Source organism: Oryctolagus cuniculus, chromosome 8, assembly GCF_051225735.1.
Source record: "Oryctolagus cuniculus isolate XC-2025 breed Fujian yellow rabbit chromosome 8, ASM5122573v1, whole genome shotgun sequence".
In the NCBI taxonomy this organism is placed as follows: Eukaryota; Metazoa; Chordata; class Mammalia; order Lagomorpha; family Leporidae; genus Oryctolagus; species Oryctolagus cuniculus.
The window spans coordinates 73,812,159-73,827,365 of NC_142874.1; the positions used below are offsets into that span (position 1 = coordinate 73,812,159).

The window sequence follows — 15,207 nt, forward strand, 5'->3', positions numbered from 1 at the left end:
GGCGGGAGGTAAGGACAGCGGCGTGCAGCCCGCGATGCCGGGTCGCTGGGCAGGGCGCGCGTGTCTGTGTGAGAAGAGACTGTGGGGTGTGTGTGTGTGTGTGTGTGTGAGAGAGAGAGAGAGAGAGAGAGAGAGAGAGAGAGAGAGGAGAGCGCTCGCTGGCGCGCAGCGGGAGGGAGGGAAGGAGGAACGGAGGGGGAGGCAGCGGGCAGAGAGCGGAGGGAGGGGCGGGCGGGCAGCGGCGGGGTGGGAGGCGTAGAGGCTCCAGGCTTTAGCAGTGACACTCTCGAGCGAAAACACACTCCCCTCTCCGAGCCGCGAGAGTGGAGCGGACTGAGCCGCGTGCCTGCCGCCGCCACCCGGTGCGCCCCGCTCTGCCGGCACAGCTCTTCCAGCCCCGAGCCGGTGCAGCGAGCCGCTGCCCGCGGAGCCAGCGCACCGCGGCAGAGCTCTGCAGCATCCTCCCGCCATCTAGCCCCGCACGCTCCGCGCCTTTTAAAAGGACCTCCCGCCGCCTCCCAGCCCTGCCCCGGGACCCCCCAGCCCCGCGCTGCGCTCCGCTCCAGTTCGCTGCAACTTCGGCGGCCGCGCGCCACCCGCTCTCCTTCCGCCTTTGAAGTTTGCAGTGCAGACCGCAAAGTTGGGACACTTGAGCCGACTGAATTTTTCTGTTATCTGTCTCCGCCCCTGCCTCCAGCCCTCTCGGTGCCTGGATACTGGTGCTCAGCATCTTGGCCAGAGAGGGGGACGTGGACTCTTTGCATCCCACTCCACGGGCAGGGATTTCTTCGCTTTCCCCCTAGGAAAACCTGAGTTTTCAAGGTAAGTGGAAGCAGGAAAGCAATCCCGCGGCTCTCAGATGCCATAGCTCGCCACCCCGAGACCCGGTGCACCGAGCGTTCACGCCGGAGCGCTTGTCCGGGGTGGGAGACTGGGGCGCGCGTCCCCCAACTGGACAGGGCCCGGCCAGGTTCTCGAGCGCGCCCGATCCAGAGGAGCTGAAGCCAAGAGGGGCGTGGAGCGGGTTTCCCTCGGTGTTTTAGGCTGCTGTGGAGCGGGATTGGGAGGTGGAAAGACAACGCACCGGTGTGGGAGACGGAAGCCCCGGAACCTGGGGCGCGGCGGGGTCGGGGAGCTGCAGTCTTTATCCTTGCCTTGGCCGGAACACACTTACTTTCCCCGCCTGCCGAGAGAGCGGTTGCCTCTTTCCCCGGGTTCATGCCCTCTGGCCACCCTAGAGAAAGTCCGCAGGACTGAGGTCTTGCGGAGTGCAAACTCTGGCTTGGGGCTAGAAGTTGGGGGTCGCAGCAGAGCGCAGAGGTCGCTGGAAGAGCGGGCTGGCGAGGGCATCTCGGTCTTCTCTCTCGGCGGTCCGTGACCCCCCTCCCCCGCGTAGTTCAGCTCCTCAATGGTCCCCTGCTGGATAAGGCAGGCGCGGCTAGGGAAACTTCCTTGGGCTGAGCGGAGTGCCGGGGACTGGCTCCTGCCTTTGCCTGGTGAGCAGAGCAGCTGGAGGGGACGCCCCGTACCCCTCCCCCACCACACACACTGACCCAGGACCTGGGGACCTCGCCCGATCTGCGAGCAGCAGGGCTTGGCTCAGTTCCTCGTTCCTTTTACTCCCGAGTTGAGGGTCACAGCGGGCTCGGGGTTCTGGATTCAGAGTAAGGGGTCTCAGATCCCAGCTGTTCTCTTGGGGGCTTTTCGCAAACTGCTGACTTTGGGGTGCGGTTTCGTTTCATTGTGTGCCCCTGGTTCCCACTCCCGCCCGCAGCCCCGCGCTTCGGAGCCCCGGGGCTCGCCGGGGCCGTGGGAGTTTGCCGGGCCCCGGTACGCGGGCGCGGAGCTGTGCTCACGGCTGGCCAGGTCGCGGTCCCCCTCCCGGCCCCCTTCGGGGCGCTGTCCATCGCCTGTTCTGGGTGCGGGTGACTCCCTCTGACACCGAGACCTTGAGCGGGAAATGAACCTGAGTAAACGTCTCTGTGTGCTTTTGTTTTTACGGAGTTCTTTCCCGGTAACTTAGTTGGGTTGGCAAATTTGTTCACGTCTCGCCTTTCAATCCTGCTAAGTCACAAGAAAGAAGCAATTTTTTCATGTAGTTACTGACCTCGCCAAACACTGCCCGCTCTCTCCGCGTCCACCCCTCCTCCTGCAGCCTCGCTTCCTGAACCCTCTTTCTTTTCCGACGAGGGAATCTCCGCTCCTCCTCCTCCTCCCGCCCGGTCCCAGAGCGCCTGTGAGAACCCTGGGAGTCATCAATGGAAATAAATAGGACCCGGCTCCGTTCTCCGCCCCCTTCAAACAAGTAAAATCCTCCCTGGGCTCGCCGAAGTAGAGATGAACCCCCCTCCCGAGGGAGCGGCTGCTGAGGATTTGATGGGGTTGAATTGCTTTATTATCCTGAAAGAAGTGATGGATGGAGGCGGCAGGGATATGCGTGCGAGCAGAGTGCACTGAGGGCGGTCGGTATTTATTATTGTTCATCAGTGTTTATTAAGAGTGATAATAAGGCCGTAACCCTATCTGAGGGCTGTGTTGATACTCGCTTGGATTTTCATGTCAGTCTCTTATTTCATTGGTTTCAGAAAGTGAAAACACCGAAACCGTATTAATTCCTCACACTGATTCTGCATATGGGATTAATCAAACGTCAGAAAGATACTGTCATTTCAACAAAGTTCTAATCCATGAACTTTTTAGAAGGTTGCAGTCTTAGGAAATGTCATTTGCCTCAGTATGTCTTCTTAAAGTTAAAAAAAAAAAACTTGACAACATAATTAATTATGGTCCCAATTCCCATTTTCAATCTAAACCTATATTCAGGATTATATTAAAAGGCTCTGTCATTTATTCTTCAAGAGTAATTCCTACGAGTTCAAATTCAGGGAGAAGGTAGCTACTGAGAATGAGGGGCTAGGTTAGCTTACTCAATACTACTTCAAATTTCTCTCAAAATCCCTTTGCTTCTTTCTTTGAAGAAAGGAATTCCAAGTTCCTTCTCTGCACAATTCTTAACTTAATCTTTACCACACACTTGCAACCTAACAGCTTGCAGCCTTGTCTCTATTATTGTTTTCATTTTTGTGTCAGGACGTTTTATTCATTAAACCTTTATGTCAAAGACTACAGCTCAGCATGGCAGCGACACTCTGTTTTAATTAGTAACTATCATTTAAAAAAAGGAACTAGTATTCTGTAATAGGCCTAAATTGCTGTGAATTATGTGTGGTTTAAATTAAGCATTTATTTCAGCAGAAATGAAACCATGGCTATAAAACATCTTTTAATCACTTGCAGATACAGCTTTTATCTCCTAAGATGTAACACAATATATAATTGAAAATTATCCTTCAGAGCCCGAGGGAAGCCTCTGCCCTCAGTTTATTTGTCCTGGGTCTATTGACTATTCATGTGGTAAAGTACGAATGCTAAAGAGTAAAGGCTGATGTCATAACCCTGCAAAGCCATGCTGCCTCAGAGTAGCCGCAGCAGGTCCGCCTTCCGATACCAGAGACTTTTTCCATTCACTTCATGAACCTGGCAATTCAGATTTCAGTTCCCTCACTTGGATTTACCAATCAGATTCTGTGTGTGGTAAGGGTGAAAAAAATGCATTTTAAAACTCCAACAAATTGGATGGGAGGGAGTGGGAGGGAGTGAGGGAAGGAGGGAGGTTAGGATGGGAAGTATCATTATGCTCTTAAAATTGTATATACGAGATACACGAAATTTTTTCCTTTATATAAGTAAAAATAAATAAGAGCAATTAGAAAAAAACACTCCAACAGGTTATCTGAAGTGAAGAGGAGAAAGGTGAAAATAAAGTGTATCTGTGATCTTTCTGTTTATTTCTACAGCAGGTCAATTCAGCCTATCTAGAGGTGAGAATTTTTATTTTAAAACTGCATTTGTTGTTGCTGTTGTTAGAAAAAAACTTATTTTTTCTTGTTGACATGATGTGGTAAGCAGAATTGGAAAGCAATGGTGGTTTCTGAATTAACAGAGAGCAAAGGAGAAGTGTGTGAACTCCACCTCGTTTGTGCTACTTAGAATTATGTTAATCTCTTGTCCTTGGTTTGTCAGCAATAATGTGGTGATTCTTGTGGCCCAGTAGAGCTTGTTCTCACTGTTGGTGCTCCCTATGTTCTTGTCAGTTCTTGCTTTGGGGAGCCATGCATCCCCAGTAGCAACTGGTTAATGATTGAACCTTGCTAGTCCAGTTGCTAATCACTAGGAAGACAGTGTATCCCGGAGTGATCTGTGTTGGGCCAAAGGCAAGCATAACCCACCAAAGTCATTCATGTAATCTATTTGACCTTGAAATAAAATCTAGAAACTCCAAATGTTTATTTGGAATGAATATTCTGAAGAATACAATTTATTCTTCCCCTGTTGGTTCACAGTCATTTGATAGAAGCCACAGCATTATTGAGTATTAAAAGCAAACCACACCAAATTTTTGCTTTATGAACTGACTTCAAAACCAAATCCTCCAGTATTTAAATACTTCACTTAAAAATACTTTGTATTTTATGCCACAAAACTCTTTTTTTAAAACTACATCACAAATGCAAAATGAAATGACACCTAGGATGCATACAGTCATGTACCTTGTTAATTTCCACCAAGGAAAAAGCCATGTAAATATCCTGCTGTTGCTCTTAAAAAATAACTACATAAGATGACATGGAAAAACAAGAAGCCTAATACTTTATCGTATCATACATTGATATGTTGACTGTGCATTCAAGCCTATTTCTGACAGAAACCTCACGAGTTCAGTGTGAGTATGTGTTTGCCTGGATGCATGTCCAGATTCATGGATCCTTGCCACTCTGTTGTTCCATGGCCCACTAGTGCCCAAGTCAGTGAAAGCAGGTGTATTTGTGGCTGTTTGCTTCCTAAACATGCAACTCAAAAATGTGACATCCATACTATCCCTCTTCCTTTTGATATTTTACTAAACATTGCAAAGCAACAAATCCATTAATTTTAGTCTTTTGAAATATATTGAAAATGTGATATAAATAAATACTGTAATATGAACCCCCCAATTTTGAAAGAATAGATAATTGCTTGCTTTATATTCAAAAAATTAAGGGTAATGAACTTCATGATTGTGGAATAAAAACAAATAAGCAGTTTTTTTTAGCTTTTCCCTTTGGGATGAAGAGACGAATTTGACCACAGACCAGCTGGATGTAGGGTCCTATTACAATGTGTGTTTTCTTCAAGAAACTCACTGAAATAGAATTGATGTAAATTTTACTTTAAAGTACACAGTTTATAAGAAATTTTCAAGATTACATGTTATTATTCCTTGAATAATTTCTGGATCCTTTAGAGAGTGATTTATTCTAGTCAGTTGGTGAATAGTTCTTGGTTATCATTTATTAATTTTGATCCATGACAAATTTGAACTTGACACATATTTGGTGTTTCATATATTTCTCTGAACTATTTTAGTTTCACTTGTGAAAACTCTGAAATGGATCTTTTCTTTAAAACCAAAAATATGGCTGATTGCAGAGTATAGATGTATAGTTAACAAATGTATCTTTTAATTCTTCTTTCAAAATAATTTTCTGCCTCTTTATAGTAAAGAAAAACATTTTTAGAAATAATTTTAGAAAGAATTCAATAAAAACATGATTACAATGACTAGAAATCAGCTCATTTAAGAGTAAATCTCTTAGACACTGCTTCTTCAGTATGCAAACTTTTAAATAAAATAATCGAATCACAAAAATTTAAGTTAACAATGTGCATGCATGTCTTTTTTAAAATTGGAATGATTTCAGCTAATATCACAAATAGTAGCGTCTGGCCGAAGTAAGTGGGAGACTGTACAACTTTCTGTCCGCATTTCTTGTAAGAGGAAATTGAGGTAAACACTCTCCTGTTCCAGCTGTGTGCTCAGAGAACATATATCCACAATCTACAGACATCGCCAAGAATATGGACTATATTCAAATGTGTGTTTTATCAACCACTAAAAATCCACCACAACTATATCTTGTTTTCTGAGGAAATGTCCTCACGTACAAAGATATAGTAAATTATAAGACTGAAATAAGCAGTAAAATCTGAACTCAGAAATACTTGTAATACTTTTTTTAAAGTATAGAAACTATGAAAACATCATTAAATGCAAAGACAGACAGTGACATACCCAAACAGCAAATAAAATAAGGGACCATCATGGTGGTACTTCCTGAAAAATCTTTTGCTTGAAAGGAAAAAGCTAATGTGAAAGGGTCTGGTTTGCTTAGGATTGATTTCTCCAATTCAGATGCTCCAACTCTCAGGTGCCTCCTGCAGTGTCGATGGTTACAATTTACAGCACGTTTTGTGGAGAAAAGTAAACCACAGCTATCCATACACACCTCAGTGTTGGTGTGATGACTCTCTGAAGTTTAAATCACAGGTACACTAAGCACACAGGCAAGGGCAAGTGGACATGATGCATTATTCCAGCAATAAAATGTGTTTCTTATTGAATTGTCAGGCACAAAAGCACATGAACATAAATGTATTTAATCCATTTGATTATTTTGTTGAAAACTACATTTAAAAACACTGATAAATTTGTTTTAACCCATAAGGATATACTAGCATGTGTCTGTGTACATACTCACTTACATTGATGGCCCTCAAGATACATTTTAATTTCATATTGAATTATAGCATTCACCAAAATTCACTGACATTTTCAAAAACTTCAAATTTGGGTTATTTGGAAGTCACTGGATCCTGAAGATACACTTGTTACCATGGTAGTGACAAGGACGAGAAACAGTAGTGCTAGTTAAAACACCTGACAAGAGACAGCCATCTCCTTGTCTCCCTGAGTCTCCAAGATGTCAGTTCTATGAATTTGGGAAAATGGACTGTAAAATCATGTTCCTTTTTTATGGAAACATAAATCTGCCTCTTAAATGGAGCATAAAAATGTAACACTCTTAACACTGCAGTAGCAGGATTCACCACACTAGTAGATGAACTAAGAAGTGAGTTACATGATAGATAGCCTGAGAGGGCCTGAGGAAGCCACCTGGATGATAACAAGGCTCTCAGAGTACTAAGATAGGACTTGAAAACTAGGTGTGCTTTTAAATGTTTAAAGCAATTCTATCAGTGTCCCCTATAAATATGAAAATATCCCTGCTTTGAGAAATAGACTAAATAGCTAACCGCTAACAACTTAGAAAGATACGTTCATAGCTACATAAAACAATGTAGGAGTGAGACTAGCTTAAGGCAGGATTTTAGAGAGGGGTGTTGTCTGTCTGTCTATCTATCTACCTACCTACCTACCTAGATATATCTTTAACTCCCTTGGCCTCTCCTTTTTTTGGAAGCCTACCCCTCTTTAGTATATGCCTGCTCTTTAACCTCTTCCTCTGATAATTCTGTTTCATATATTCTACTATAAACTATTCTCAGGACCATTTTCATGGACTGCTCTTAAAGGGTCTTCCACTTGGTTGAATAGCGTGCTATCATCATCTTGAGATTCCTAACTTTTGAACAAGGCATCTTGCCCTTGACCCCACAAATTTTTGTTTTATACCGGACCCCATGAATATTGTAACTTGTCCTTATTATGTCTTGGTGTGAATTCAAGGCATACAATTTTGACATCCAGAAATTAGAAAGGAAATTTGAGATCATCTGTATAAGGTTAGGCCCAGTGAATATTTGCATTTACAAACAACCCGACTTTGATGCAAAATGAAAAATATGGGATACTCCTTTAACAACAATTAAGGCAGAGCTTTCTTATTGCCTCTACAATCATACTGAACAAGTGTCTGATTTCTGTTGGTCTATACCTGTAAAGCAGAGGTCTCTGAAAGGGAATGTCCTCTGTGCCACATTGTAGAGCATAATATATTGCATTATGGTACAAGAAGGAAATGTCAGAAAACCTAACTATTTTTACTTTTTTTTTTTTAAGATTTATTTATTTATTTGAAAGTCAGAGTTACACAGAGAGAAGGAGAGGCAGAAAGAGAGAGAGAGAGGTCTTCCATTCACCAGTTCACTCCCCAATTGTCCGAAACATCTGGAGCTAGGAACCAGGAGCTTCCTACAGGTCTTGTGCCATCTTCTACTGCTTTCCCAGGCCACAGAAGAGAGCTGGATTGGAAGTGAAACAGCCGGGTCTCCAACCGGAGCCTATATAGATGCCAGCACTGCAGGGTGGGGGTTTAACCCACTATGCCACAGCCCCGGTCCCACTATATTTACTTTTAGGTATAAAAAATAAATTAGGTTTTGTGACTATTAGTTAATATACAAGTTAGTAAGGGCACTCTTACTAAGCTTATCAGATGAACAAGGAACAAAAGAAGGTGATAGGTAACAGCTTTGACAGCTTCTATGAAGTAAAATCAATTAATAAATATAATACAAGATAAAAATAATGGCATCTTTATTAGCCCTACCCACAAAATGCTCCTGATAATAAACCGGAAAAGATTTGAAATGTACAGCTTCATCCATTGTAATTAACTATAATACTCATCTCAGTGTAGAGGCCTTTAAGTATTTTTATACTTTACACACACATGCATAAATATTTTATTGGCAATTATAACAGGTATAGGGACCACAGTGTACACAACAAGTTACAAGTGAACAGTCTTGAAAGAAGGTGAACAGGACACTGAAAAACCCCCAAGAAAATTAGTCACCTTTATCCAAAGTATTTCTGGTGATACGTGTTAAGCGTTTCGCAATTCCTTTGATACAAATAAATAGATATTGTACCCTATTATGTCCTGAAGATTTCAGAATTATGAGAATTAAGAAATGCTAGCCATGGGACCGGTGCTGTGGCACAGCGGACTAACGCCCTGGCTTGAAGCGCCGGCATCCCATATGGGACCCGGCTGCTCCACTTCCAATCCAGTTCTCTGCTTTGGCCTGGGAAAGCAGTAGAGGATGACCCAAGTTCCTGCACTCCTGCACCCACATGGGAGACCCGGAGGAAGCTCCTGTCTTTGGATCGGTGTAGCTCCGGCCCTTGTAGCCAATTGGGGAGTGAACCATGGGATGGAAGACCTCTCTCTCTCCCTCTGCCTCTCCTCTCTCTGTGTAACTCTGACTTTCATATGAATAAATAAATTAAAAAAAAATGCTATCCAACTTTTCATATATTTTGTGTTATATTTTGTACTTTTTCTTTGAAATGCCATTGTTTTCAGTAAAATTGTCAGTAATTAACTACTGTTGAAGTTGTTTCTATGCGTTGAATTTCACAATGGAAATGAAAGTGGAGATGACTCTATGTGGTAAAATGTTAACTTTGTATGGTCTTTGTTCCCAGGTATTTCCACATCCATCATTTTTGTTGCCCCACAGAAAGAGCCAGTGGAGCACACACATCATATCCCCCTACTCTTCAAAAAGTGAGACTCAATTACAGTGAAAAGATTTAACTTAAACTCCCAGAAACCTTTTAAATAAGAAGAAAGCTTGATGAAAACTTCTAAAAATGTTATGTTGAGCATAACTGTCAAGTTAACTTATATGGACACAATTTGCTTAGACTTATTTATAATTTGACGATTCAGAAATATCATTTATTTAGCACACATCCACAAGACTTTCATTGTAGGCTGCTTATGTACTAAATGTTTGCCTGTTTGTTTGTTTGTTTTTGGGTAGTAGTTAACTTATTAGAGAATGTTTTTATGGGAAGCTGATTACCACTGTCACTGTGAAGTGCATTATTGAAGATAATACAGACAACCCTATCAGAGTGAAAACACTCTGGTTCTGAATGGCACAAAGGAATAGCAGTGAAAAATAGAAATGAGGGCACATCAAAACATTTGCAGAAAAAAATTAAATGGTGAGTTTATTTTGATGCAAAAAAAAAAGAGATTCATGCAGTTGATCATGCACATTTTCCATGAACTTTTTGAAGATCCTTTGTAAACTAGTGCTTCGCATCTGTCCTTCTAAGTTAGTCTTTTGTAACAGGTGAAATGGAGCGCCAATTTCTGAACACATGGAGGTTGTGCTGTAAATCTCCCTGGGCCTCCCCACCCCTCTCTTCCTTCCCTCCACAATTTGCACAAATTCTGTTCCAATCATAAAAGGCAAACAAGGTCATCAGTTTGCTTTTGTAAGTCTACTTATAGCCATGAAATCTCCTCTTGAAAGAAAATCCCTTTTCCCCTCTTTAGCCCTCCTCTTAATTAGTCTAACTGGCCATCCACTCAAGTCTGGGTATTAAAACCCTCTGTGATACACTGTTGAGTACTCAGATCTCTCTCTCTCCATCTCCCTCTCCCTCTCACTTTATCTCTCTCCCTCTCTCTCTCTCTATCTCTCTCTCCCCTCTCCCTCCCCCTCCCCCTCTCCCTCTCCCTCTCCCTCCCCCTCTTCTTCTTCCTGACCTGATACACTGCTTTTCCTGTGTGGGTGTGGGTGTGTGTATAAAACAGACAAATCTTTTAACATACCTTGGAGACTAGCTATCTGCAAAAGGAATTAATATAACATTTTCTTTAGTAAGTAGAGCATAATACAACAATTGAAAATTAGAGCAATGAGTTATAAGTTTATTCAAGACACATAACCAGTGATGTTGAAACCTATTCCAATTCTGAAGGATAACTGCGACAGTGAAAAGCCAATGAGTTGAAATTAGGCGTAGTTAGCAGTAATTCAGCTATGTGGTTGTTCCATTCATTATATGGCATTCTCGAGAGGTAAGAGTTGAGTTAGATCAGTTTTAAGTTTTTTAAAATACACAATTTTTTTAAATACATAATTTCAAGAAATTGTGTAAAATCATACTTGCAATGAAAAAATGAGTTCTATTTAGGCATATATGAAAGGATATTTCAAATGTTCTAAGTATTTTAAGTCCTTTAAAATATACAGCCATGAAATGTAGTTTATAATTAAAAAAAAATCTGTACTTAAAGTTTACTAACTCCTACCAAACAATGACAATCAGGAGGCAGCTTCGAGACCTCTTTTTTCTTGGCAAGCTCTGCCTCACGCAGTGATCACTGAACATCTTTGACCCCCAGTGCTCCCTTCCCAGCTGCAGCCTGCTCCTCAGTGCGTCCCTTAAAAACAGAGAGAAACCACACCTACGTATAGCCATTACTTCTTTGGAGAAAGGATGACATAATGGTGGGTCTATATTCCCATATTGGGTCACTATTTGTGGCTTGTCATCTCTCTCACTGTTGTAGGCTTATGTGCTTGTATTCATCATCATTTGCTAGAAACTCTTCATTAAAAATGACTGTGGGATCTGCCAGCGTCATCTGCCTCTTGAAAGTGTCCTTTTCTTTAATCATCTCTTAAGCCAGCGATAATAATGCAGAACATCCCAGGAACTGATCCTGATCCGCAGCACTCTAATCTCGACACGTGTATCTTAAATCCTTTGCTAGATTTGGCTCCTTAAAAGCCTGAGCGTGCTCACCTTTGAGCTGGTCTGATCCATCTTTGTGCATGAAGCAGTTCTGATGTCCTCGGATATGTCGTATCAAGGATAACAAAGGGAATATTATGTGTTGACTGTTTCTGTGATTATTTTTTTAAATCCAACATCTTGGGCTTTCCTAGTCAGTGTCTCCTTGCATAAGGTCCTAACCTTTATCTGATAGGCTTGGTAAATAAAGGCAGAATTTCAGATGCTGAAACTCCCTCTCATATTCCTGCTTTAACAGTGAATCAAAACATGTCCTTTTTTGCTGTTGAATAAAACTTTGCAACTAGTTTGAGAAACTGGTCTACATTAGATAGATAAATAGCAACTTTTTTTTTTTAAGTTTCATTTATTTATTTGAAAGTCAGAGTTACACAGAGAAGGGAGAGGCAAACAGAGAGTGAGGTCTTCCATCCACTGGTTCACTTCCCAGATGGCTGCAATGGCTGGAGCTGGGCTGATCCAAAGCCAGGAGCCAGGAGCTTCTTCCAGGTCTCTCACATGGGTGCAGAGACCCAAGAATTTGGGCCATCTTCCGCTGCTTTCCCAGGCCATAGCAGGGAGCTGGATCAGAAGTGGAGCAGCCAGGACTTGAACCAGTGCCCATATGGATGCTGGCACTGCAGGCAGCTGCTTTACCCGCTACGCCACAGCGCTGGTCCTGCAACTTTTTAATTTTAAAAGAACAATCATATCCATTGTTTGATTTGCTCTCATAACCATCCTGGGAATAATTGTCTCCATATTTGTAGACAAGCAAACAGACTGGAAGAGTTTAAGAGAATCATGCAAAGGAAAAAAAAAAAAAAAGACAATAATGATTGAGTCATGGTTTTTCAATGCAGAGCTTCTAAGCTGAGTGACCTTTTTCTATTTTGCTTTGGCGGTCTTTTTACATTTATTTTTATTTATTTGACAGGCAGAGAGACAGAGAGAGAAAGACAAGTGGATCAACAGAGCTCTTGTATAGATTCTCTCCCCAAATATCTGCAATGGCCAACGCTGGGTAAGACCTAAACTGGGAGCTGGGCATTCTATCTGAGTCTCCCATGTGGGTGGCAGGGATTCATCATCTTCTGCCTGTCTGGGTGCACATAAATAGGAAGCTGGAATTGGGAGCTGAGTTGGAACTCAAACTCAGGCACTCGGATATGGGATGGAGGCATCTCACTCTGCATCTTAACCACCTGCTCCTGACAGCCTTGTAACTATCCCAAAACAGGAATGAATGAGTATAAAAACAGAAATAGAAATAAATTTAAAGTTACAAGATAGTGGGAGAAAACGGTAAAGAGACTCAAAATTTAAGTACATGAGTTTGTAAGAAGATTTGATCCTGTAGTAATAGGAAACCAAGATGTAAGAAGAGCTCACCTGTGACATGAGACAGGAGCTAGAAGGGAGAGTGAGAGAAGAGGGAAGTGACTTGGGAACTCTACTTTTCTGCTGGGTTCTACAGATTGTCAGGAACCGGTGTCCTTGGAAAATATTATCTGGTCTTTCCAAAGATGTGTCTGTGTTTGCTTTTGGTGGGGGGTGGGGTGGGGTGGGGTTGGGGGGAAGCTTGAATTTATAAAAGGCCTATATATTTAAAGGCTTTTTTTAAATGAAACCAAGGCAGTTATATATTTGTGTGCCTCCCCCTTTCTTCTTTTCTCTGTAAGTAAAAATAATTTAGGATTTAACCATTTGAACTATGTTAGGTCCCTGGTACATGTACTTACTTATCTATCTATTTATGGGTCATATTATCTTTTTTTTTTTTTTTTTTTTTTTTTTTTTGACAGGCAGAGTTAGCGAGAGAGAGAGAGACAGAGAGAAAGGTCTTTCTTCCTTTCTGTTGGTTCACCCTCACAAGTGGCCGGTATGGCCGGTGCATTTCAGCCAGCGGGCTGTGCCAATCCGAAGCCAGGATCCAGGTGCTTCCTCCTGGTTTCCCATGCGGGTGCAGGACCCAAGGACCATTCTCCACTGCACTCCAGGGCCACAGCAGAGAGCTGGACTGGAAGAGGAGCAACCGGGACAATCCGGCGCCCCAACCGGGATTAGAACCCAGGGTGCCGCAGGCGGAGGATTAGCCTAGTGAGCCGCGGTGCTGGCCTCATATTATCTTTACTTATTTACTCTTTGGTTATGTCGTGTGCTTTGATAATGAAGGCACCCACAAATCCTCTGATATTAGGCCATAGTTCTGACAGGTCAGACAAACTGCTGGGACCAAAGGGCAGGGAAGGTTCACACCGTAAGCTATTTGGGCATGAGCTTCAGAAAGTCCATGGAAGGGAAAGCTGTTTATTGTAGTGGTTAAGATGCTATTTGTGACACCCACATTCCATATCATAGTACCTGAGTTTGAGTCCCAGCTCTGTTCTGATTCCAACTTCCTGCTAACAGGCCTCTTGGGAGGCAGCAAGTGATTGTTCAAGAAGTTGAGTTCCTGCCACCCATGGAGACCCACATGGAGTTATTAGCTCCTGGTTTCAGCCTGATAAAGCACTATCTGTTTCAGGCATTTGGGGAGTGAGCCTGAGGATGGGAGAGCTGGGCTTGTCTATCTGTTCATCTCTCTCTCTGTTTGTCCCAGCACCTTTAAAATAAATTAAATAAGTAGATGAGAATTTTTTAAAGTCCATGGAAAAAATAGAATTAAAAGAAAATATGGGGGCTGGCATTGTGGTGTAGCAGGTTTTAAGCCACCATTTGCAATGCCGCCATCCACTATCTTGAGTGCCAGTTGGAGTCTCAGCTGTTCCACTTCTAATCCAGCTTCCTACTAATATGCCTGGGAAGGCAGCAGAAGATGGCCCACATGCTTGGCCACTGCCACTCTTATGACAGATGAGGATGGAGTTCCTGGCTTCAGCATGGCCCACCCTTGACCACCATGGCCATCTGGGGAGGGAAGCAGCAGATGCAAGATCTCTCTCTCTCTCTCTCTCGAACTCTAACTCTATCTCTCTCTCTTTCTCTGCTTCCCAAATAAATAAAAATAAATCTGAAAATAAAAAAAACCTAGAGTGTGGATTTTCCACAAGGTTTTTGAAGTGCCATCATATGCAGGATTAGGCCCATGAAATAAAGGGTTACTTTTTATTACATGGTACTTATTATTGTATGGCAGAAAAAAAATTGGTTTCTTCTTGATAGCGTTTTCTTTCTTAGTAGTGTATTTGCAAATGCTATAAAGTATATGAACAAGCTAAAAACATTGCTGTAACCCCAAATCTTGCTACAATCTCACATATGGCCCACTAATCTATATTGTGCTTGAAAATAATTTATTCAAAGGGAATAGACTTTTTCTTTATGTAAAGGAGACAGAAAAAAGAGAATGTTGTGGATTCACATGGTTATAGTTATTAAAAAAAAAAGGGTAGGAGGGTATGTAGAATATCTATTTAATCCATGCTTCTCCCTGGACAGATCTTTAAAATATGAAACATTATTAATGAATGAAAATCACAGATTAAAAAGCCAGAAAAAAATCAAAATCCTTAAGATTAAAATCCTGATGCTGCTGTTTCCAGATGATGGGTCTCACTATTTGAGAAGTTTCCACATAAATGTATATGAGGACCACAGGATTGGAAGGGACACAGCCACCTATAACTTGGCTAATAAAAGTGTAGTCCATGGTCTGCATCTCCTAGGAACTTGTTAGAAGGACCTAGCCCATACCTAGCGAACCAGAATCTGTATCTTAATGGGGAAATTGGATACTCTGTACAATAAAGATTTGAGAC

General features: G+C 42.4%; 1 protein-coding gene across 4 annotated transcripts in view; it reads left to right on the forward strand.

Moving 5' to 3' along the window:
- The first annotated feature begins 247 nt into the window (after positions 1 to 247).
- NDNF (neuron derived neurotrophic factor) overlaps positions 248 to 15,207 on the forward strand; it is a 43,019-nt gene continuing 28,059 nt past the window's right edge. For 3 of the 4 annotated variants that reach the window (XM_051819811.3, XM_002717229.6, XM_008267905.5), the window contains exon 1: positions 248 to 822. Coding sequence is in view for 1 of the 4 variants with exons in the window: in XM_008267904.5 (XP_008266126.2) it covers positions 12,457 to 12,470 (14 nt within the window). In the remaining 3 variants the exon portion in view is untranslated. Of the gene's footprint in view, positions 823 to 12,383; positions 12,471 to 15,207 lie in introns of all 4 variants that reach the window. The other variant, XM_008267904.5, reaches the window with a different exon arrangement.